This window comes from Gorilla gorilla, chromosome 8 (genome assembly GCF_029281585.2).
Source record: "Gorilla gorilla gorilla isolate KB3781 chromosome 8, NHGRI_mGorGor1-v2.1_pri, whole genome shotgun sequence".
Lineage (NCBI taxonomy): Eukaryota > Metazoa > Chordata > Mammalia > Primates > Hominidae > Gorilla > Gorilla gorilla.
The window spans coordinates 127,266,810-127,290,203 of record NC_073232.2 but is presented as its reverse complement, the minus strand read 5'-3'; the positions used below and the strand labels follow the sequence as shown (position 1 = coordinate 127,290,203).

Sequence of the window (23,394 nt, the reverse complement as noted above, 5' to 3'; positions counted from 1 at the left end):
GGTCTGAACCCCTGAGAACCAGGAGTGCCAAGGGCAGAATAGATGTCTCAGCTCAAGCAGAGAGGAGGAAATTCCAACCTTCCCCTGCCTTTTGTTCTATTCAAGTCCTCAACAGACTGGATGATGCCTACCCCTACTAGACAGGGCCCTCTGCTTTACTTAGTTCACCAATTCAAGGCAAATCTCTTCTGAAGACACCCTCACAGAAACACCCAGAAATACTGTTTAATTACATATCTGGACATCCCATGGCCCAGTCAAGTTGACACAGAAAACTAGCCATCCCAGCAGGTAAAAAGAGAACAGCTAAGGCCTGGCGCGGTGGCTCATGCCTGTAATCCCAGCACTTTGGGAGGCTGAGGCGGGCAGATCATGAGGTCAGGAGTTCGAGACCAGCCTGACCAAAATGGTGAAACCCTGTGTCTACTAAAAATACAAAAATTAGCCAGGTGTGGTGGTGGGCGCCTGTAGTCCCAACTACTTGGGAGGCTGAGGCAGGAGAATCGCTTGAACCCGATAGGCGGAGGTTGCAGTGAGCCAAGATCACACCACTGCACTCCAGCCTGGGCAACAGAGCAAGACTCCATCTAAAAAAAAAAAAAAAGAAAAAGGAAAAAAGAAAACAGCTGACATTTTAATGAATTCTTAAAGTCCAAGAGTAGCAGTTGAGAAACAGAGCAATCAACAGACACAAAAGAAGTCCATACTCGCTTCCTTGCTCTTCTCCAAGGGTCTCTACTAGGTGCTCACAAAAAAGACTGGGGCAGGGCAAGAGAACTGAGAGACTCTGTATGTGGCACAAAGTCACAGAATTCTCTGATACATGAGCCCTTCTCTTATGTGAAAGTCATAAGTTCATGGGGGAGAGGCCCAAGAAAAGATGCACTGCCTTTGGTAGAAGGGTGAAAGCAAGAGCTGTCTGCCATTCGAGGAAGGGCAGAAAATGAGCTCAGCCCAGGATCTTGCACCGATACAAAGCAGAGATCTTTCACTACTGGGGAAGGGGCTGAATTACTGAGAAATCACTGGATTCCATCCACCCCTGGAGTCTAGGAGCTCAGGGCCCAAGACCAAGGCTGGAGGATGAAAACTAAAAAAACACACTCTTACTCCATGACGAGCTATAACAAGCAACAGTTGATCACTTGGGGAGGTCAAAAAGAGCATGGGTCAGATTCCTTCTGTGGCACAGATACGAAGACTTGCTGAAATCTGAGCATGGAGGGACACACTAAGGAAAAACCCTTCCACAATTCAGGCCTCACATGAAGCATAAAGCGCAGCAGCCCACTCCTGCAGTGCATGGAAGTCTGGTGCATTGTAAGTATAGCATCAACAAATCCAAACCTAGTTCGGCCACTGACTAGACTGCCCCAACCTCCCTCCACACTAATGACTGGACACAAAAAATGTGCCTATTTCTGGATAGAAGTATGACTTATCTAAGTTTATTTTACAGACAATATTTGGCATACAATCAAGAAATACAAAACACACAGACAAGAATGTAAAAAAGCTGTTAACAGACTCACAAAGCTATTAACAAACCTAGACTTGAATGTCAGAACTGTCAGACAAGGAATTGAAAGTAACTATGACTACTATGTTAAAGGATTTCATGGAAAAGGTAGACAAAATGCATCAAAAGATAAAAAATGTCAGCAGAGCTGGGTGCAGTGGCTCATGCCAGTAATCCCAGCACTTGGGGAGGCTGAGGCAGGCAGATCACCTGAGGTCAGGAATTCAAGACCAGCCTGGCCAACATGGTGAAACCCTGTTTCCACTAAAAAAATACAAAAATTAGCCAGCCACGGTGGTGGGCACCTGTAATCCCAACTACTCAGGAGGATGAGGCAGGAGAATCACTTGAACCCAGGGGGTGGAAGTTGCAGTGAGCTGAGATCACGCCACTACACTCCAGCCTGGGTGACAGAGCGAGAATCTGTCTCAAAAAAAAAAAAAAAAAGTGAGTAGAGAGATGGAAACCAGAACAAAGAGTTACATGAAAATGCTAGAAATAAAAAACATGATATTAAAGACAAAGGATTTCTTCAACAGGCGTTGAGCACACTAGACATGGCTGAGAAAAGAATCAGTGAACTTGAAGATAGGTCAGTAGAAATTATCCAAAATGAAAGACAAAAAATAAGAAAGCAGAGCATCCAAGTGCCGTGAACAAATAAAATGGTTAAATATACCTGTAATTTGAGTCCCAGAAGGAAAGGGGAGGAGGGGAGCATGGAGTAGGATAAATATTTGAAGAAATGATAGCTGAAAATTTTCCAAAATTAGTTTTTTAAACTATGATTTTATTTTTCTTTTTTTTCAGCCCACTTGAGGAGACAGACCAAAACTGATTTAAAAAAGAAAAAAAGGATCAAAGAAATTAAGAGGCCCCCAAAAGGATAAATACAAAGAAAATCACTTCTAGACACATCAAACTGCTAAAAATTAAAGACAATGCAAAAATCTTGAAGGCAGCCAGAGAAACTATACAAGCCAGAAGATAACTGAGTGACTTCATTAAAGTGCTGAAGAAAAGAGAACTTATGCAACATGGATTTATATACCCAGCAAAAGTATATTTCAAAAACAAAACACTTTTTCAGACAAATAAAAACTGACATAATTCATTGTTATTTTATAGCACAGGTCTAATAGCAATGAATTGCATAATTCATTGCTATTAGACCTGTGCTATAAAAAATATTAAAGGAAATTATTTAGAAAGAAGAAATATGATACCAGAATGAAATTTGATTCTACATAAAGAAGAAAGGACACTAGGATGTGAATAAATGTAATAGATATTGTTATGATTTTTAATCTCTTTAGAAGGTAACTGACAGTGTAAAGCAAGGGTTGGCAAGCTAGAGCATGAGGATATATTGGTACACAGCCACACACATTCATTTATGTGTATTTTCTTTTCCTTTTTTTTTTGAGACAGTCTCACTCTGTTGCCCAGGCTGGAGTGCAGTGGCACAATCTTGGCTCACTTTAACCTCCCCCTCCCGGGTTCAAGAGATTCTCCTGCCTCAGCCTCCCAAGTAGCTGGGACTACAGGCATGCGTAGTCCTGGCTAATTTTTGTATTTTTAGCAGAGACAGGGTTCTGCCATGTTGGCCAAGCTGGTCTCGAATTCCTGACCCCAAGTGATCCATCCACCTTGGGCTCCCAAAGTGTTAGGATTACAGGCCTCATTTATGTATATTTTCTATAGCTGCTTTCATGCTATAATGGCAGAGGTGAGCAGTTGCAACAGAAACCCTATGGTCTGGAAAGCCTGAAATATTTACAGGCATACTTCATCTTATTGCACTTCACTTTATTGAACTTCCTAGATATTGTGTTTTTTATAAATTGAAGGTGTATGGCAAACTTACATGGAGCAAGTCTATCAACACCAATTTTTTCCAACAGCATGTGCTCACTTTGTTTCTCTGTGTCACACTTTGCTAATTCTCAAAATATTTCAAACTTTTCCATGATTATTATATCTGTTATGGTGATCTGTGATCAGTGATGTTTGCTGTAACTACTGTAATTGTTTGGGGGCATCGCAAACCACATCCATATAAGACAGCAAACAATTTATTAGTGTTATGTGTGTTCTGACTGCTCCACTGACCAGCCATTCCCCCACCTCTCTCCCTCTCTTCAGACCTCCCTATTCTCTGAGACACAACAGTATTGAAATTAGGCCAATTAATAATCGTACTATGGCTTCTATGTGCTCAAACAAAAAGAAGAAGCACACCTCTCATTTTATTTTGAGAAAGGGTCTTGCTCTGTCATCCAGGACGGAATGCAGTGGTGTGATCTCTACAACCTCCACCTCCTGGGTTCAAGCAATCCTCCTGCCTTGGCCTCTTAATGTGTTGGAATTACAGGCATATGCCACTGTGCCTGCCACTGTGCCTGGCCTACATCTCTCATTTTAAATCAAAAGCTAGAAATGATTAAGCTTAGTGAGGAAGGCATGTCAAAAGCCAAGATAGTCTGAAAGCTAGGCCTCTTGCACCAGTCAGCCAAGTTGTGAATGCAAAGATATATATCTTGAGGCAAATTAAAAGTGCTACTCCAGTGAACACACAAATAATAAGAAAGCAAAACAGCCTTATTGCTGATATGGATAAAGTTTTAGTGGTCTGGATAGAAGATCAAACCAGCCACAACATTCCCTGAAGCCAAAGTCTAATCCAAAGCAAGTCCCTAACTATCCTCAATTCTATGAAGGCTGAGAGAGGCGAGGAAACTACAGAAGAAAAGTTGGAAGCTAGCAGAGGTTGGTTCATGAGGTACGAGGAAAGATGCCACTCCACTACGTAAGAGTACAAGGTGAAGTAGCAAATGCTGATGTAGAAGCTGCACAAGTTATCCAAGAGATCTAGATAGTATCATTGATGAAGGTGGCTACACTAAACAACAGATTTTCAATGTAGATGAAACAGCTTTATATTGGAAGAAGATGCCATCTAGGACTTTTGTAACCAGGGAGGAGAAGTCGATGCCTGGCTTCAAAGCTTCAAAAAATAGGCTGACCTCTTGTTGGGGGCTAATACAGCTAGTGATTTAAATTGATGCCAATGTTCATTTACCATTCTGAAAATCCTAAGTCCCTTAAGAATTATGCTACATCTACTCTGCCTGTGCTCTATAAATGAAACTACAAAGTTTAGATGACAGCACATCTGTTTACAGAATGGTGGACCAAATATTTTAAGCCCACTGTTGAGACCTACTGCTAAGAAAAATAATTCCTTTCAAAGTATTACTGCTCACTGGCAATATACCTGGTCACCCAAGAGCTCTGATGGATATGTACAAAAAGATTAATGTTGCTTTCATGCCTGCTAACACAACATCTATTTTGCAGAAAATGGATCAAGGAGTAATTTCAACTTTCAAGCCTTATTATTGAAGAAATACATTCCATAAGGCTATAACTGGCATTGAAAGTGGGTCCTCTGGATGGATGGATCTGGACTAAGTAAATTGAAAACCTTTTGGAAAGGATTCACCATTCCAGGTGCCATTAAGAACATTCATGATTCATGGGAGGTCAAAATATAAATATTAACAGGAATTTGGAAGAAGTTGATTCCAACCCTCATGGATGACTTGGAGAGGTTCAAGACTTCAATGGAGGAAGGAATCACAGATGTGGTAGAAACAGTAAGAGAACTGGAATTAAAAGTGAAGTGAGGCCTGAAGACATGACTGTATTGCTGCAATCTCATGATAAAACTTGAACAGATGAGGAATTTCTTCTTATGGATGAGCAAAGATTCCATCTCAGGAAATGAGATGGAATCTACTCCTGGTGAAGACACTGTGAAAATTGTTGAAATGACAACAATGGATTCAGAATATTATATTAACTTAGGTTGTTAAAGCAGAGCAGGGTTTGAGAGGATTGACTCCAATTTTCAAAGAAGTTCTACTGTGCATAAAATGCTATCAAAAAGCATCACACACTAGAGATAAATCTTTCATGAAAGGAAGAGTCAACTGATATTGCAATCTTCACTGTTGTTTTAAGAAACTACCACAGCCACCCTAAGCTTCAGCACCTGACCCCCGATCAGTCATCAATAAGAAAAGACCTTCCACCAGCAAAAAGATTACGACTCACTGAATGCTCAAATGATTGTTAGCATTTTTTAGTAATAAAGCATTTTAAAATTAAGGTATGTATTTTTTTTAGACATAACACTATTGCACACTTAACAGACTACAGTGTAGTATAAGCAAAACTTTTATATGCACTGGGAAGCCAAAAGACTTGTGTGACTCACTTTACTGTGATATCCACTTCTTGCATATTTGTATTATTGTGGTGGTCTGGAACCAAACCCACAGTATCTCCAAGGTATGCCTGTACTATCTAGCCCTTTACAGAAAATGTTTGCTGACCCCAGCCAACAGCAACAAGGTAAAAACAAACAACAACAAACCTAATGTATTATAGACAATAGCATAAAAATAGGAGACAGAAATGAAAATATACTCTTGTAAGGTTTCTACATTACACTTGAGCTGGTAAAATACTATTTGAAGGTAATCTGTGTTAAGTTAAAGATGTATATTATAAATCCTACATAAAACAGAAAAAAAATTTTTAAGAGGTATAACTAAAAAGCCAATAGATATAATGAAATACAAAAAAAGTATTCAGTACTAAAGAAAATGAAAAAAGAACAATGAAAAGATGGCTCACATATAAAACAAATGAAAAGATGGTATAGCAAATCAAACCATGTCTATAATTACACTAAATGTAAATGGCCTAAACACTCCAACAAAAAGGTTGAGATTATCAGATTAAATAATAAATCAAGACCCAGATATATGCTGCCTATAAGACACCCACTTTAAGTATAAGGAAACATAACATCTAAAACTTAAAAAAAAAAAAAAAGGAAAAATATATACCATAAAAATACTAATTTTAAAAAGCCAGAGTGGCTATGTTAATAGCAGACACATTCAGAAAAATATTTAGAAAAAGAAATACTATCAGGAATGAATACAGACGTTCATAATGACAGATCAATCTATCAATAAGACGTAACAATTTTAAATGTATGTGCCCCTAATAATAAAGCTCTCATACACATATAGCAAAAAGAGGTGATAGAACTGAAAGAAGGGCTGGGTGCAGTGACTCACGCCTGTAATCCTAGCATTTTGGGAGGCTGAGGCAGGCAGGTTACTTGAGGTCAGGAGTTTGATACCAGCCTGGCAAACACAGTCCCCATCTCTACTAAAATACAAAAATTAGCTGGACGTGGTGGCTGGCACCTGTAACCTCAGCTACTTGGGAGGCTGAGGCAGGAGAATTCCTTGAACCCAGGAGGTGGAGGTTGCAGTCAGCCGAGATCACGCCACTACATTCCAGTCTGGGGAACAGCGTGAGCCTCCCTCTTGCGGAAAAAAAAAAAAAAAAAAAAGAACTGAAAGAAGAAACAGACAAGTCCAACATTATAATTGGAGATTGCAGGTCTCCTCTCACTGTAACTGATAGGCAAAGTAGACCAAAAACAAAACAAAACAAAGCAAAACAAACCCCATTAAGGCTATGGAAGACCTGAATAACACAAGCAACAAGCTTGACCTAATTGATATTTACAGAATGATCCACCCAACAACCATGAAAGCACATTCTTAACCAATGTACATGGAACAAATTCCAAGGTAGACCATTTCTGAGTCACTAAACAAGTCTTAATAAATTTGTAAGAATGGAAATTACACATTTTATGTTCATGTATTTTATATTCTCTCACCACAATGAAATTAAACAAGACATCAACTAGAGAATTTTATATAGAAAATCCTCTAATATCCAGAAAGTAAATGATATACTTCTAAGTAATAGGTAAAGTGAAATATCACAATGGAAATTATTTTAAATTGAATCACAGCTTATTATAACTCACGAGATGCCGCTAAAGCAGTGCTCAAAGAAAAACTGATAAGATTTAATGCTTAAGTTTAAAAAGAAGTGACCTAAGCCTCTACTTTAAAACTAGAAAAAGAGCAAGTTAAACCTCAAGCTGGCTCAATGAACTATACACTTAAAATGGTGAATTTTGTTGCATATAAATGTGACTTTTTAAAAATTCCTTTAAAAAATAATTGAACTTACACTAAGGAAATTCACCAGGGTCCAAAACAAAGAACGATCTGAAACCCGGAGTGGTAAACACACTTCTTGATGCTACAGCAATCCAGGTAGTGGGGGAGGGAGGCAAGATTTACTCCTCTCTGTAACCAAAGTGTTTGCCTTTTAAGTGGGGATGGAAACCAAGTGTGGATCTTGAGAGGTAGGTTTTGGAATTGTGACACCCACAAACATAGGCATAAAACTGGTACCCTTAAAGGACTATACATTTAATAAAATGGTAGACTACAATGCAATTTACCACAAACACAGGGCGAAAACAAGGAAGCTTTTCTTTGACTTAGGCTTTAAATTAAACAAAACACAACACAACAATAATAAAACATCTCTGCAATGATCATTTACGATGAGGATTTTGGAACAGCGATATCTCTGGTGTGCCTAGCAGAAACAATCCCAAAATCTCTCTGGAAGGACACTCTCAACCCAAGCACACACACTCCCATAAAGTCTCACTGAATTACCCGATAATCCAAGTTTGCAACACAAAGAACACAAGGTAGGACACAGTCTACCTTGGCTGAGAATTGGGAGATTCAACAAGCAATATTAGAGCATACTCCATAAGAATTTCAGATAACTGAGTTAACAGAGACTATTAGACTAGACAATAAGACTAAATAGACTAGTAGACTACATAGAAAATTAGACTAAAAAATACACATAACTAAAAACCCTAAGAAATCAGAGAAAAGTTCATTAAAACCATATTGTGATAAAGCAAACATGTGCCTAAATGGTTAAGAAGAAAACGTAAAATACTTTGTGGTGATAAGGATGTGGAACCATCAGAATTCCCATATGCTGCTGGTACAGCAACTTAGAAAAACTCCTTGCACTATCTACTAAAGCTTAACGTGTATACTTTACAACCTAGATTCCAGTCTTAGAAATATCCATCAGAGGCCAGTTGCAGTAGCTCACGCCTGTTATCCCAGCATTTTGGGAGGCTGAGGCAGGCAAATCACTTGAGGTCAGGAGTTTGAGACCAGCCTGGCCAATATGGTGAAACCCTGTCTCTACTAAAAATACAAAAAAATTAGCTGGGTATAGTGGCGTGTGCCTCTATTTCCAGCTACTCAGGAGACTGAGGCATGATAATTGCTTGAACCTGCGAGGCAGAGGTTGCAGTGAGCCGAGATGGCACCACTGCACTCCAGCCTGGGCAGCAGAGCGAGACTGTCTAAAAAAAAAAAAAAAAAAAAAAAAAATTCCAACAGAAATGTGTGCACGTTTACCAGGAGACAAGTACTACATTGCTCATAGAGGCATTATTCAAAATAGTCAAAATTGAAAGCTAACCAAGTGTCCATCATTCAGTAAAATAGATCAACAGTGGTAATAACTGAATAATACTAAACAATGACAATGAACAGGAAGTGGGGCCTTTGGGAGGTAATTAAATTTAGACAAGGTCATGAGGTTGGAGCCACTATGATGGGGTTAATGTCCCTATAAGAGGAGGAAGAAAGACAAAGCCTCCTCTCTCAGCCATGTGAGGACACAATGAGAAGGCAGCCCTCTCCAAGCCAGTGAGACAGCCCTCACAACAACCCAACCACACTGACACCCTGATCTCAGACTTCCAGCCTCCAGTACTGTGAGAAACAAGTACGTTAAAGTCACCCAGTCTATGACATTTTGTCATAGCAGCCCAAGCTAAGACAGCCACAATATGGAAGAACCTCATGATTGTAGCTTTGTGCAAAAGAAGCCAGACATAAAAGAAAACATATCACATACTTCTATTTATATGAAGCACAAAAACAGAAAAAATTACTAATCTATATTGTTACATGAAACACTAATCCATAATCTTGATGGAGCAGTAGGGGCTTCTGGAGGGCTTAGTGATGTTCTGTTTCTTGACTTGGTTGCTGATTATAGACATGTTTGGTTTGTGAAAATTCACTAAGCTATACAGTTATGTGTGACTTTCTGTATATTAAATACCAAAGTAAAAAAAAAAAATTTTACTAAAACCTTAATGAAAGAGTAAGACAACACATGAAAAAAAAAGAGGCAGATTTTGGAGGAAAAAAACCTGGTGTAGAAATAAAAAAAAAAGGCCGGGGCACAGTGACTCATGTCTGTAATCCTAACACTTTGGGAGGCTGAGGAGAGAGGATCACCTGAGGTCAGGAGTTCAAGACCAGCCTGGCCAAATGGTGAAACCTCGTCTCTACTAAAAATAAAAAATAAAAAAATTAGCTGGCCATGGTGATGCACGTCTGTAATCCCAGCTACTCAAGAGGCTGAGGCAGGAGAATCGCTTGAACCTGGGAGGCGGAGGTTGCAGTGAGCCAAGATTGCGCCACTGCACTCCAGCCTGGACAACAGAGTGAGACTCTGTCTCAAAATAATAAATAAATAAATAAATAAATAAATAAAAATAAAACACAAGAGTGATTGGAATAAATATATGATTGTTAAACAGTAAATAAAAATAGCAAAAGGTATTCATTGTCTGGAAAAAAGATTGGAGGAAATTCCCCAGTATGCAGCACAGTGGGATAAAGAGATGGAAAATATGAAAGAGTAATTAGACACAGAATAAAACAAAAAGACTTAAATAGGATTACTAGCTGGAAGAGATGAAATATCCAAAGAAATGAAGGATGGGAATTCTCCAGAACTGATAAATATAAAAGTTCAAGTTCATGAGGAATGAGTTCCTAAGCAAAATAATCACAAATTATCTACACTTGGAAGCCTAATATTTTAGTGTTGGAGAGAGATTCTTCAAGATGGACTAGTCTGTCTCCTTTGTTGTAAGGATAAGGAAACTTGAGACCTAAAGAGATTATTAAGTGATTCACCTAGGATCAAAAAGTTGACTAATGGTAAAGACAGAAATAAAGTTAATATGCTGCATTTTAAGGGTTAAGGATAAGAAGAGCAAAATAATTCCCGAACTTCAACTTTCCTGCCGGTATCAGTATTTATAGCAGCAATCTGAAGATATTCCTATTCATAAAGAGAATTTAGCTCACACATTAACAAATGAAGGTACTACTGATTCAACTGCCTTAATAAATGTGCTTAATAAATAGTATTTAATGAAGAATTAGGACAATCTAGAGCTCTGCCCATACATACCTTAGAGAAAGAAATGGTTTCAAGACAATCCCTCTCTTTAAATTTAACTACAAGGCCATTATACTCATTTCAGTGCATAAACCTCATATCTATTATCGTTTCCTCTATTTAAATGTTTTGGCATTTTACAGTGCTTTTGAATCACATCTCTTTCTATTATATACATCATGATATAAGGTAAATTACTTCCTTTCTTTGAAACAGAACAATTCACCATCTAATTGAACCTCAAAATGTTCATTGTAAATCTGATACAAATTTCAAACTGGTCAGGGGACATAAAATGTACTGAAGATCTGATACCAAGCACTCTTATTTAATACAGTAAATCATTTCTGATGATGCGTCAATGGCTTGTTTTAATTCAAGTATTTAAGAAAAAAAAGACCTAGTCAGTACAGGTAGAGGAAACTGTGTTTAGCCTTTATTCACATTTCAAAACTTTGAATTTGCAAAGAGCAAATTTCTATTACATAAAGGTCCTGGATTTTAAGACTATAAATAAAATAATTCTATGACTTTTAACAACTTTTAAGACATTATTTTTCAAATATAAAAAACTTAAAGTGTCAAAATGAAGTGATTTGGTATGTTCCAGGTTGAAACATTTTCGGGATTTTTTAAATCTTTTATCGTTTTCTTACAACTAAAACAACTTTATCATGTCATGAAGGTTTAGACCTAGAAAAATATAAGACACAGAAATTTCTTGAATATTTTGATAAAAGTTAAAAAAAAAACTGAGTTGGTATTTAAATACCAGACTATCAGGGAAAACTAATTTGTTTTATGAATGAATCTCGAACTTTTCAGAGTATCTCAGTTTCAACTGCTTATGAGAGTTAGTAAGATTTTAAAGTCTCAATAAATTTAAAATTTTTCATACTTATTAATCTGACAATGATAAAAGGGGAAGAGTTATTAGAACTAGCAAATTTAGTTAGCAAAAATGAAAATTAAAACTAAAAGGGCAACGGACCGTGAAAAATCCTTCTATCAGGTATTTACAACACAAATAACTCATGCAAATATGTATAGAAACCATTAAGACATTTATTTATATAAATGAACAAAGTATACAGATAAATCACATAAAAGCAAATCAGATAAACTTTGATTTCTCTCCTATATTTACTAAATTAGCAACAACATATAAAACCCCTACCCAAATGGTAACACTGTAAAATGTTACAACTCTTCGGGAATGCAATAAGGCAAACATAAGTCATAAAGTTCTTCATATTATTTCACTAAATAATCCCCCTCCCAGGAATTTATCATAATAAAATTTAAAACTACTTAAGTATTCAGCAATAGAGAAATACTCTAAATAAATTAAGAGTATAAAGTAATATAATTAAAATAATCATTATCACAACTACATACATATAGATAATATCAAATGAAAAAGTCAATTTAAAAGTATAGGTGCCTTAAGACTATGTGAACAACAAAAAGGAAAATAGTAATATAAAAATTTAAATTCTGAAGTTACTACATTAAGATGGTAGAGGTAACAGTAATTTTCCCACTTGGCAAAACTTCAGTTTTAAACATAAAAGAAAAAGAGTGGCTATCGTTTTTAAAAAATGGTCAACAATCTCTACTCCTCTATTAGTAAACTCTGTCAATTTTTAAGGTGAAAAATACAGCAGAAATACCTCTGATGTGTTCTAAAACCTAAGTATTTCTCTATTTGGACTTTAATTTGCAATGGAAGAGGACATATTGTAACCTGTACCAGTCCAACAGGCAGGTGTAGCCACTGCCACCTTTGGTTGACACACACTGTGGGGCACTAGATATGAACAGGTAAAACTGTACATTTTCATTTTATGACTTTGTGTGTTTGATATTTTATGTTAATGCATCATGGTATTAACACTCTTTTTCCTTACAATTTTGTCTCATACTAAGAATTGTTTTAGTGTTTTCATTTAAAATATGTTGCCAATATGTTGAAAATGCTGTACTGATGCATATATAACATTTTACATTGAGTTTAAATTGGGTTAAGCACAAATAACACCACTTTAGTTTACATATTTTAAATTTCAGAGTTAGAGACTACAAAGCAGGAAAACACCTTTAAAAAGAAAGGCAAAGCATAAACATCTAAAAACTTGTATTTTATGAAATTTCTCATGAGTCTTCCTTTTGAAACCGTATTTGAGTAAAGGAAGAGGGATTTGAATGTTTCTACAGACTGGCTGCATAATATATTGCTTTCCCATAACGAAAATATGAAGCACTCATTATATATGGTTTACTATTACAATGTGGCTATATTCAAAAAATTATGGTAAAGAGGGATAGGGAACTTTCAGAAAGCTATCTGAATGAAAATGTTTGAGAAGAACTGTTTTGAAATATTTAGAGCAGAAGAGATTAGCTGGAAATGCAGGGCAGCCATCTCAACATCTGTAAGTATCTCTTGAAAGAGCAAACTAAAGAGACAATGTCACAGGGATAACACCCTACAGAGAGATATAAATAAATGCTAAAGAATAAAGTTTTTAGTTGAAGACACATTCTTTAAATTTTAAAAATTATGTTACTTAATAACTTGGTACAAAGTGCTTGACCATGTTGACATTACCATGAAAATATCTCATAGCTGCCAAAATACAAAACTATAGGAGCTGTCTTCTGCTCTAATGGTAGGAAGGTGACTTTAATTAAGTATTAGTCTTCTATTTACAACCTGTTAGTGGTAGCAGTAATAATTTGGTTCATTTACAAATATTATCAAAGCTTATTCATTTCCAAGATCTAAACAAACACAGGTATTACTAGATGATGGCCATTTTATCAAAGAAATGTTTTTAATAATAAACTCTCCAAAACAGAAGAAAGAGATCAATAATGGCCACTTTAAACAATTTAAAGAATTTCAATAAAATGAAGCCACCAGGAAGCCTACATAAAGTAAAAATAACACTAAATTATGGTCATTTTTGTGAAACTAAAGAAACATGGAGCTCATACTTTTTTCTTTGATTAGAAAATTTGTTCAACTTTTTCACAAGACTGAAGACAGATCAAATTCAGAAAGTTTATTTTTCTGAATCCAATCATATTCATATTTTCACAATACAAAAAATCCTAAAACATTCCACAACACAGCAAACAACTGAGCCAACTGCAAGGCCATTTATAATGCATAGAAAATAAATTATGTGCTATTGAAACTGTAAATGATAGACATTTTTCTTCATGCAAAAAAAAAAAGACATATTGTTTGTCTTTTGAATGCAGCTTGTCATTCTGCATCTGCACACAGGATTCAAATGTCAACTAGAAAATGATGATATTCCCAGGCCAATCTCAACACGTCTTAATTACATCATCTTCTCCCTTTGGCTCATTTAGAGTTATATATTCACAGCTCAAAACCTGTTCATTAGACTCAGGTTTTGATTTTTTAAGTGCCAACTCTGCTGGGAAAAGAGATGAGCAATGCTCAAGAGACTGTGCAATGTCATCAATTGTCCATTTGTCTTCAGGAAGGGCATGTTCTTCTAGCGTAAATGGTCCCTGTTTGGTTCGGGTCAGCTCTAGCACATTGGCACAGGAAGATAGTTCTATGGCAACAAAAGGTGGAAAAAAAAATCCAGAAGATAAACGATTCAGTATTTCATAGTCTGTAATTGTTCAAATGACCGTACTCAATTCAAATCTCTCAAAACCACCCAAAAGTATAATAATCCAATATAAGAACCAAGAGGCCTCAGATAAAGAAATGATTAAGTAGCAAAATAATACTTAATAATCCACCTTATAAGCTGCTTTAAAATCAACAAAGAACTTGCACACATTTTTGTTATTTAACTCATGCAGCAACCCCATGGAGTAAAGATTAGCCTCACTTTACAGATGAGATCATATGACCTGTCCAGTGCGACAACTGCCAGTAAATGGCACAGCCAGAACCGAAACCTTCTGGCTGTTTATAAGACTATGGCTTCCAGTTTAAAAAATTTTGAAAATAACTTTTAGAAGGTTAAATCTTTTTTTTTTTTTTTTTGATCCCTAGTTTGAGTTAAAATCTTTTGTACTTGAAAAGATGTTGGCCCTACGTTCATTATTCCTGTCTTCGTTTTCTGTTCTCTCTTTCTCTTCTTTCCCATTACAAACATTTCACTGCAGCTGCTGAGGCTGATAATTACAAGCCAGAAACCTACAATGCTTTTAAAGCTGAAGGCAGCAAGAGTTCAGTTCCCAAGGCCAGTACTCGGAAATAAGAAAAACGGAAAATTCCCTCTTCCCATTAAAAAGGAGTATTATTCTCTAAATGATAATTCATAATTCATTTTTATGCTTACCTTTTCCAATGTCACTGACCAAGCTTCTGATATAAAAACCTCCTCCACATTCAACATCTGGAATGTTAACAGTGACATAGTAAATTGCTAACCTCCTATGAAATCCACTTTACATAGAAATGATGTCCCTAAACAAATGTAAAAATGCACTATGCAAACAATTGAGTGATAAAATATTTATGCACTAAAACATAAATTATTCATCCAGTAGCATATGTGTTTGTGAGATTGAAAAGTCAGAGTGTGGAGAAAGCAAACAGCAGAAACTCATGAACACATTTTAAATTAACTGGCAAGGCATACCACTTTAATACTTCAGCCTTGTTCATTTAATAGGTTTTAAATAGTTAGAAATCTCAGCTTTGCTATCATGAGCTGTAGATTTTAAAAAATATTTTCAGATTTATATGCCTTATTCATTTAATAGGTTGTAAACGGTTAGAAATGGTAGCTTTGCCATCATGAGCTGTAGATTTTTAAAATATTTTCTGATTTGTACATTCAAAAAAAATACAACCAACCAACCAACCAAAAACCCCTTTTCACAGTGACAAGAATTATGTTTGGGGTACTGTACTACACATGAAGAACTCAGTTTATTTAAATGTTCTCTTGGAAATACTCCTGAAGAAATCATAAAACAACTTAAAATTACACAATGTCCCAGAACTGAATGTAAATCTAAATATCTTCTTAACACAATCTAACACAAGTTTATTGGTTAAGAACAGAGCTCTCCATTATTTTTATCTATCAGCAAGACTTCCTGAAAAGAGCTGCCACATTTCCACACAAAAGGACTATATTCTAGCTGCTTCAAGTCTTACTGGTACAAATAAAGCCATTTGGGGGAATTAATCAAAACTCAACCCCTGGGGATTTTAATCACCCCCTGCTTTCTTTAGTCAGCTCATGGTTGGGGACCACTGCTGAAATTAAAAGTGGGCACTGGGATGAAATGCAGGTGTGCTAGCACTCTTGCATGATATTTGACTTGAGTGAAAAGACAGCTCTTTTGGCCCGTTACACTCTCCCTAGTCAATAAAATATTTCTGACTTAAATGCAATCTGAAAAATCTGAGTTTTTCTTGCTTTCATAGAGAATATCTACTGTGTCAAACCAGCTGCTTCATTTTCATGGAATGGAGCACAACCTTTCTAAGTATGTTTTTTTCATTATCTGTCAAATATTTTAGAAGCAGGAACATGAAGAAACAAAGTGACTTTTTTTTTCTAATGGTACAAAACCATATCCCGCAGAAACACAACACAGATAAAACAATAACGCCAATAAAAAAGCAATAAAGTTTAGATTAAAAGATTTGGGGACATTATTTCTAAAAGGAATCCTATTCAGTGCACTGTGAAACTAAGGGTAGGCTCAATTTAAAGGAGTCTGAGGGTTAAGAACCATGGCTTTGGATTCTTCACAGATCTTACATGTTTACAACTTTCTGCAGCCAGATCATAAAATTTCCAAACAACAGAAATGAACTTTTTAGTGTTTACATTTCAAATATACATTAGAAATTAAAATTCATAACTTGAATTAAAAATGTGACCATGTATTCAGGAATACATTTCTGCCTTACCCATGTTTTTCCATGTTTGCAGGATCTTTAATAATAAGTGATAGGTGGTGAAGAAGGGAGTGTGGGGTTTCTTGTCCAAAAACTAAAAATGCTTTGTTTTCACTGGAAAATTAATGTCAGTTCTAAAACGGAATGTATTAGGTACTAGCCAAAATGGGAGGAAAAGCATCCAAAAGATAATAAAAACCTAAAATTTAAAAAGTATATACTCCTTAACTACTCTTCTCTATAGAGATCTAAAGTATGTTACTTTCAACTTTCTAGTAAGATAACATAGTACAATATATGAAAAAGTCAGCCCAGTTAGAAAGGCATTTCTGAACCTCCATATAGCTACAGGTATCTCATTAAATGTGTTACCAAAAAAGGTATAAAGAAATCCTAACTTTCCTTAAATTCAAATTTTAAAAAATCTCCAACATCCTACGGATCTATTAAAATGACACAAAAGTAGCCAAATACAAATTAAAAATACACGTAAATACAAATGATTTCAAATTTCTCTATCTTACCTAATGTGAAAAATGGTGGCTGGAATTTTTGTAGGGAGATACTGTATACAGTCACTGGCCTGGCAGGTTTTGCTTCTACGACTTCACCTCTCTTCATCAAAGTTGAAAGTCTTTGTCCATCTTTCTTTAATGCAGAATAGCTTGTGAGATGAGAGAAGGAGAAATGGAAGGAAAGGAGAGCAAGAATTGAGAGGGATTTGGAAGGATTGGGAGATGATAATTTCAGATTTGGCATGGAAAGGAAGGATGACTGGCAGTGCTTGACAATGAAAATCCTTCTAAAAAATGAATGAATTTTTAATTCTAATCTACTCCATAATGCTGTCATGGATAGAGTTTCTAAATATTTCCAAGGCTGATATAACCTCATTCTGGCACACAATATGCAGTGTTACCAATTTTATTCTTTAATCATCTTTCTAGAGACAATGTATTCATGTCTTGTCCTTACTAGTCCTCATTCTGTGTTAAAAGGCACAAGGAATTTAGTAGACTCTGGTCATAATACTCTCCGCTATATTTCCTTGAAACAATCTCTACTATAATATTCATTTTTATATAAGTTACCAAAACATTTCTAAGAAGCTAATAAGCAAATAATCTACTTAGCGTATCTTAGCTTTTCGTGATAAAATTTTACTAGAAAACAAAATCCTTGCAATAATCACAGAAAATACTAAAACAATTCTTATACATAAATATAAATAAATTTAATTTAACAATGATCCAAAATAACGTTTATGCAGATCTTGCTAAAATTTTTAAATTTTTACATTTGAGGCAAAATCATGAAAAAGCATCTCCTCAGAGATATTTCAATGTTCCTGAAAAAAAACCCAAGATTTTAAATACAAAATAAATACTAAATTCTAAAAAAAAAGTCAGAAACTTACCCTGACATATCCTATGACCAATTCAGCCATTTTTTTCAAAAGAGGCAATTTGTTTGAAATGGTAATGTGCACGAAAATATGGCTACATGGTATTATGATCTGAATGCCAAACCTCCAAATTTATATGCTGAAATCCTAACCCCCAAGGTGCTGATATTAGGAGGTAGGGTCTTCTGGGAGGTAATTAGGTTGTAGGGCGCAGCCCTCATGAAAGAAATTAGTACACTTATAAAGGAGGCTCCAGAGAGCTGCCTTGCCCCTTCTACTAGGAGGATACGGTAAGAAGGTGCCATCTGTGAAAAAGCAGGCCTTCACCCGACGCTGAGCCCACTGCATTGTGATCCTGACTTCCCAGCCTCCAGAATGGTGAGAAATAAATTTCTGTTGTTTATAAGCTACCCAGTTTATGTTATTTTGTTACTGCAGCCCAAACTAAGACAAGCAGTAAAGCAATATACTTGTATTTTTAATAAGTTGTAACTCTCATCGGTTTCGCTGGCTGCAGAGAATAGTGAAGCAAAAGATTGTGCCCAATAGGAATGGTCCCAGCACCTGACATGCAGTGCACATTAGGACTCTGACTCACAGCTCTGACTTCCCTCCCAGACGGGACTGGTCCCTTCACAACAGTTCTAGGAAAAGAGACATCTCTGGCCTCCTTAACTGCCCTGATGTCTGTTGATAGAATCAGAAAAGCCAATAAACACTGTAATAGCACAGATGCCAGGCTGGGGCCACACTCAGAAACAAAGAAGACCACATTCCACTGCCTCTTAGAGTGTCAAAAGCTCCACATCCTGTCTCACCTTTACTTTAACATTTGGCACATCAGATTTAAAACCTGCCTTGCCATATGCTAAGAGGAAACTCGTGTATTTTAACTAGAGTGATGTTAACCATTGGAAGAGAAAAGTAAACATTTTTCCTAATTTACTAATTGAACTTACAGGGGGGGCACTTGCATTATATTTCCAGTAAATTTCTGTAGAATGCCTTCAATATCTTCTTGTGTTATTTTATCTGCCAAAAATCAACAAAAAAGACACTAAAACAACCACAGAAGTACATGTACTATTTTCACAGCACCAGCAGCCCTGAAAATTCATTTAAAACTTTTTCCAAAAAAGCATATATTACAGTATATGTTTTATAGCCAAAATTCTACCTTGTTAAAAAGAATAAAATATACATTAACGAGATAAAAGAGGGAGAAAGTCTTATATTCTTTATTAAAACAATTTCATTTGCTTCAATTTTTCTCCAATAAAAATAATGCATCATCTTATATATATATATTCAGTTGGTTCTGACTATGGCCTTAAGAAGATCTGAAGAAAATCCCACATTAGCTATAGAAATGATCCTGCAGTAATTAATAATGAAGTGATCAGAATACAAGCAGCAAAATAATCCCCGTAAGTTCTTTTCTAAGTTTCTCTAGGGATCAAATATTGTAAATAACTTAATGTGGCACTTAACAAGTATTATCCACATTCTAAATTTTACCTAGTAAGATTTCAAATCTGTTTTATGTTATGGCAGAAATTTTACACACTCACATTCAACTCTGTTGTTGAGTAAAATTGCGTTTATCTGTCCCCCCACCCCAGCCTCCCCCTTCTCTGTTGTTGGAATTTCTCTCTTGTTTTACATGAACACTCCCAGCCGGCCTCAAAAATAAGCCAGTGCAAAAAAAAAAAAAAAAAACACATAAGCAAGGATTTTAGCATGCTTACTAAACAAGCATTTTTTAAACAATGATTTTAGAAAATATGAATGAAGACATATACATAAAGCTTTTACTATCTGTTAATCATGTTTTCAGCTTTTGTTTGGTATTGCTTCAAACAAAATGATGCAATATTAAAGTAGAGTTCTAGCACGGCCCCTGAGCAAGGGTGACATGCAAATTAGTGAAGTGTTCCATATTTTATTTTTATTTATCTATTTTTTTTTTTTTTTGAGACAGGTCTCAATCTGTTGCCCAGGCTGGAGGGCAGTGGTGTGATCTTGGCTCACTGCAACCTCTGCCTCTTGGGTTCAAGCGATTCTCGTGCCTCAGCCTCCCAAGCAGCTGGGATTACAGGCGTGCGCAACCACACATGCCTACTTTTTGTATTTTTTAGTAGAGGCTGAGTTTCACCATGTTGGCCAGGCTGGTCTCAAACTCCTGACCTCAGGTGATCCTCCTGCCTCAGCCTCCCAAAGTGCTGGGATTACAGGTGTGAGCCACTGTACCTGACCATGTTCCATATTTAAAAAAAAAAAAAAAAAGACAAAAAGTACAGTTCTATAATTTTAAAAACTAAAATCTATGATATACTGAAATTTAGAATTTTCATACTCAAAGATGTCTTCATACATATTTCCTATTTAGTAATAAACTAAATCACAGAAATATTCTATAATCTGTTTAGTTCACAGCCAATGGTAAGAAATTTCAGTGGTTTTACCATTTTGTAGAAAATTTATCTAAACTTTTTATTCTGGTATATGTGTATTAAATTTGAATTTATTTGAACAATATTAAATAAAAACAAGTATGCTTTGAATTATTCTTCCAATACCAGAATTGAAAGTCAGCATGGAATACTATGTCCAGATTTTAATATCAACCCAACAAGGCAGTTTTAACCTCAGTATGACCTTGACCCTTAAAAGCTAAACACAAACAAAAGACTAGAATCTACTAGACTCAAAGAGACAGAAGAGCTATAACACTCAAAAGAATTTCTCTAGCACCTAGCAGCTCCAACAAGGCAGACCTCAGATGGCTGATCTGTTCATACTGTTTCTCAAACAGATGTATCTCATGATACAGATGAGGATTTTTCTATGAAAAAATTTTAGTCTACAGCAACATTAAGACATTATTACTAGCGGCACCTTAGTCATACAAATGTAAGATTTCCAGATCTAGACAGCCAATGCTGTCACCATGCTGGCACTTGCTGAAGGAAATGCCACTGTTGATAAAATTGCAATAGTTAACAACTTAGCCACATATTTTTTAAAACAAGGCCAAACAACTTTCTACTTCTGCTACGCTGGTCTCTCTACTGACACTCCTGCAACTGCGTACTCCTTTATGCTGCTTTGGTGGCCCTCTTTTGCTGATATCACCACACACAAGATGACAAGATGTGTTCTTTCTCATTCTACTTCTGCCATATTGTCTCTTTCTCTGACTGAACATGTCAAGCATTTGTGGTTTGTGCTGTTCACTCTGTAATTAATCATACACAATTTTTAACTATTCTCTCTTTCTATATTCTCTCTTCTTTCTACATATTTGATTTCTACACACACACACACATACACACACGTACGTATTATCCCACCAATGAAATTCTAAGTTTCTCAAAGACAATTTTTCTTATATAACATACACTATTAAAATGGCACTCAAGACATCTGCTGAATTTAATTTGCTGAAGAATAATAGAATCTCAAGGCTGAAGGGCATTTAAAAGTCACCTAGGCCAATCATCCATCTGATGTTTGAATTACTAGGCAGCCTCCACAGCAAGTTATCTTATAATAAAATCTAAGCTTGTGGTACATGAGTATGTAGTACAAACTGGCTATATCTAAAACATGATATAAGTTCAATCAAATTAATAATAATTGTTCTTATGACATAAGTATAAAGAGTCTACTTCCAAAGTATTTAATTAAAAAGAAACAGAATAAAATGTCCATAGTAAATATATCCAATAACTAGGCAGAATAAACATATTTGGTAAAAGAGGTACAAGTGTCATAGGACTTGGGTAATTATTTTTTGTTTAGTAAATTAATAAGCCATCAATGTGACAGCATTCATTTGAAATTAATTTTTTAAAATCATTTTCATAAAATGAATATATACAAGATCATGTTATACATCATTATTTGCTTAAAATTTTACTCTTCCAGTGAACTCACAACATCATAGTTGAGATTTAACTGGACTACAGAGCTAAAAACAATATGATTGAGTTAAAAACCATATTTAACTACGAAAGAGTAACTGTGACTAGACAAATCTTGCCACCATAAACAGCTATTAAACTGGACAAAATTATTAAGCAACAGTTTTTAGACAGACAACAGGCAGCAAGCACTGTAAACCCTGAGGAAAAAGAAACAAACAAAGCAAGTCCCATGATCACTTGTTTTTGCCTGGAGGTGCTTTCTTAACTGTGGGACAGAGAGGGGAACGTCAAAGCACAGTGATCTCACTGAACAGAGATCAGAATCTGAGGAAGTAGTGGCAGCTGGAATTTGAGGAAAATACACAGACAAAGAAATGTCTATGAAGGCACCCTTGATACTCTGACTAAATTCTAAGCTGCACATACATACATGCAGGGTCTCTACAAAATTAACTAAAGAAATACTACCAAAGCTCTTACAAGGCTGGGGGATGTTTTAATTTCAACCATCCAGAATGAAGAAACTTTGTTGAATGCACAATTCATTTGATAGACACCCCAGAAAAGTCATGCTTTAGAAGCAGAGCTAATCTAGACCTGGAAAAAAAGTCTATTTTAGAGCCATCCTAATATAAAATCTATACAAAACACAACTAGAACAAATAAGTGAGTTTAGCAAGGTTGAAAAACACAAGATCAATATACAAAAATCAACTCCATTTCTATATACCACCAATGAACTATTAGAAATTGAAACTTCAGAATTTGAGGTACTCAGAGATTTCATAAACAAAGGATGTAAAGATCTGATACTGAAAACTACAAAAATATGGCTATAAAAGACCTAAATAAATGAAGAGAGATATCTTATTTCATGGGTCAGAAGGCTCAATATTGTTTAGATGTCAATTCTTCCAAAATTGATCTATAGCTTCAAAACAATCTCAAACTGACAGTAGACTTTGAGTGTGTGTGTGCATAAAAATTGACAAGCTGATTCAAAAATTCATATGGAAATGCAAAGGACCAAGAATGGCAAAAGCAACTTTGAAAAAGAACAAGTTGGAGGGCTAACACTCCTTAATTTAAAGACTTACAAAGCTACAATAATCAAGACAGTGTGGTACTGGTTTAAAAATAAATACATCAATGGAATAGAATTAAAAGTCTCAAAATAAAAGTATGCAGATATGGACAACTGTTTTTTGACACAGGTTCAAAGGCAACCACAGAAAGGATAGTCTTTTAAAAAATGGTTACAAAACGATGTACATATGCAAAAAATGACCTTGAATCCATATCTGAAATCATATTCAAAAATTATCTCACAATGGAGAGAGGGGCATAAAGACACTTTTATGATGAT

The 23,394-nt window shown here is 35.7% G+C and overlaps 1 protein-coding gene and 1 non-coding gene across 4 annotated transcripts in view; one reads left to right on the top strand and one right to left on the bottom strand.

Annotated features, from left to right (window-relative positions):
* TRUB1 (TruB pseudouridine synthase family member 1) overlaps positions 1-23,394 on the bottom strand; it is a 58,560-nt gene that overhangs the window by 7,223 nt on the left and 27,943 nt on the right. For 2 of the 3 annotated variants that reach the window (XR_008668829.2, XR_008668830.2), the window contains exons 5-7: positions 19,059-19,131; positions 17,219-17,358; positions 15,115-15,171 (exon numbers count right to left, since the gene is read on the bottom strand). Coding sequence is in view for 1 of the 3 variants with exons in the window: in XM_004050135.4 (XP_004050183.3) it covers positions 14,117-14,373; positions 15,115-15,171; positions 17,219-17,358; positions 19,059-19,131 (527 nt within the window). In the remaining 2 variants the exon portion in view is untranslated. Of the gene's footprint in view, positions 1-11,822; positions 14,374-15,114; positions 15,172-17,218; positions 17,359-19,058; positions 19,132-23,394 lie in introns of those variants that run through there. The other variant, XM_004050135.4, reaches the window with a different exon arrangement.
* LOC115936101 (U6 spliceosomal RNA) lies at positions 19,937-20,044 on the top strand. Its single transcript, XR_004071683.2, has one exon. It is a non-coding gene; the product is annotated as a U6 spliceosomal RNA (small nuclear RNA).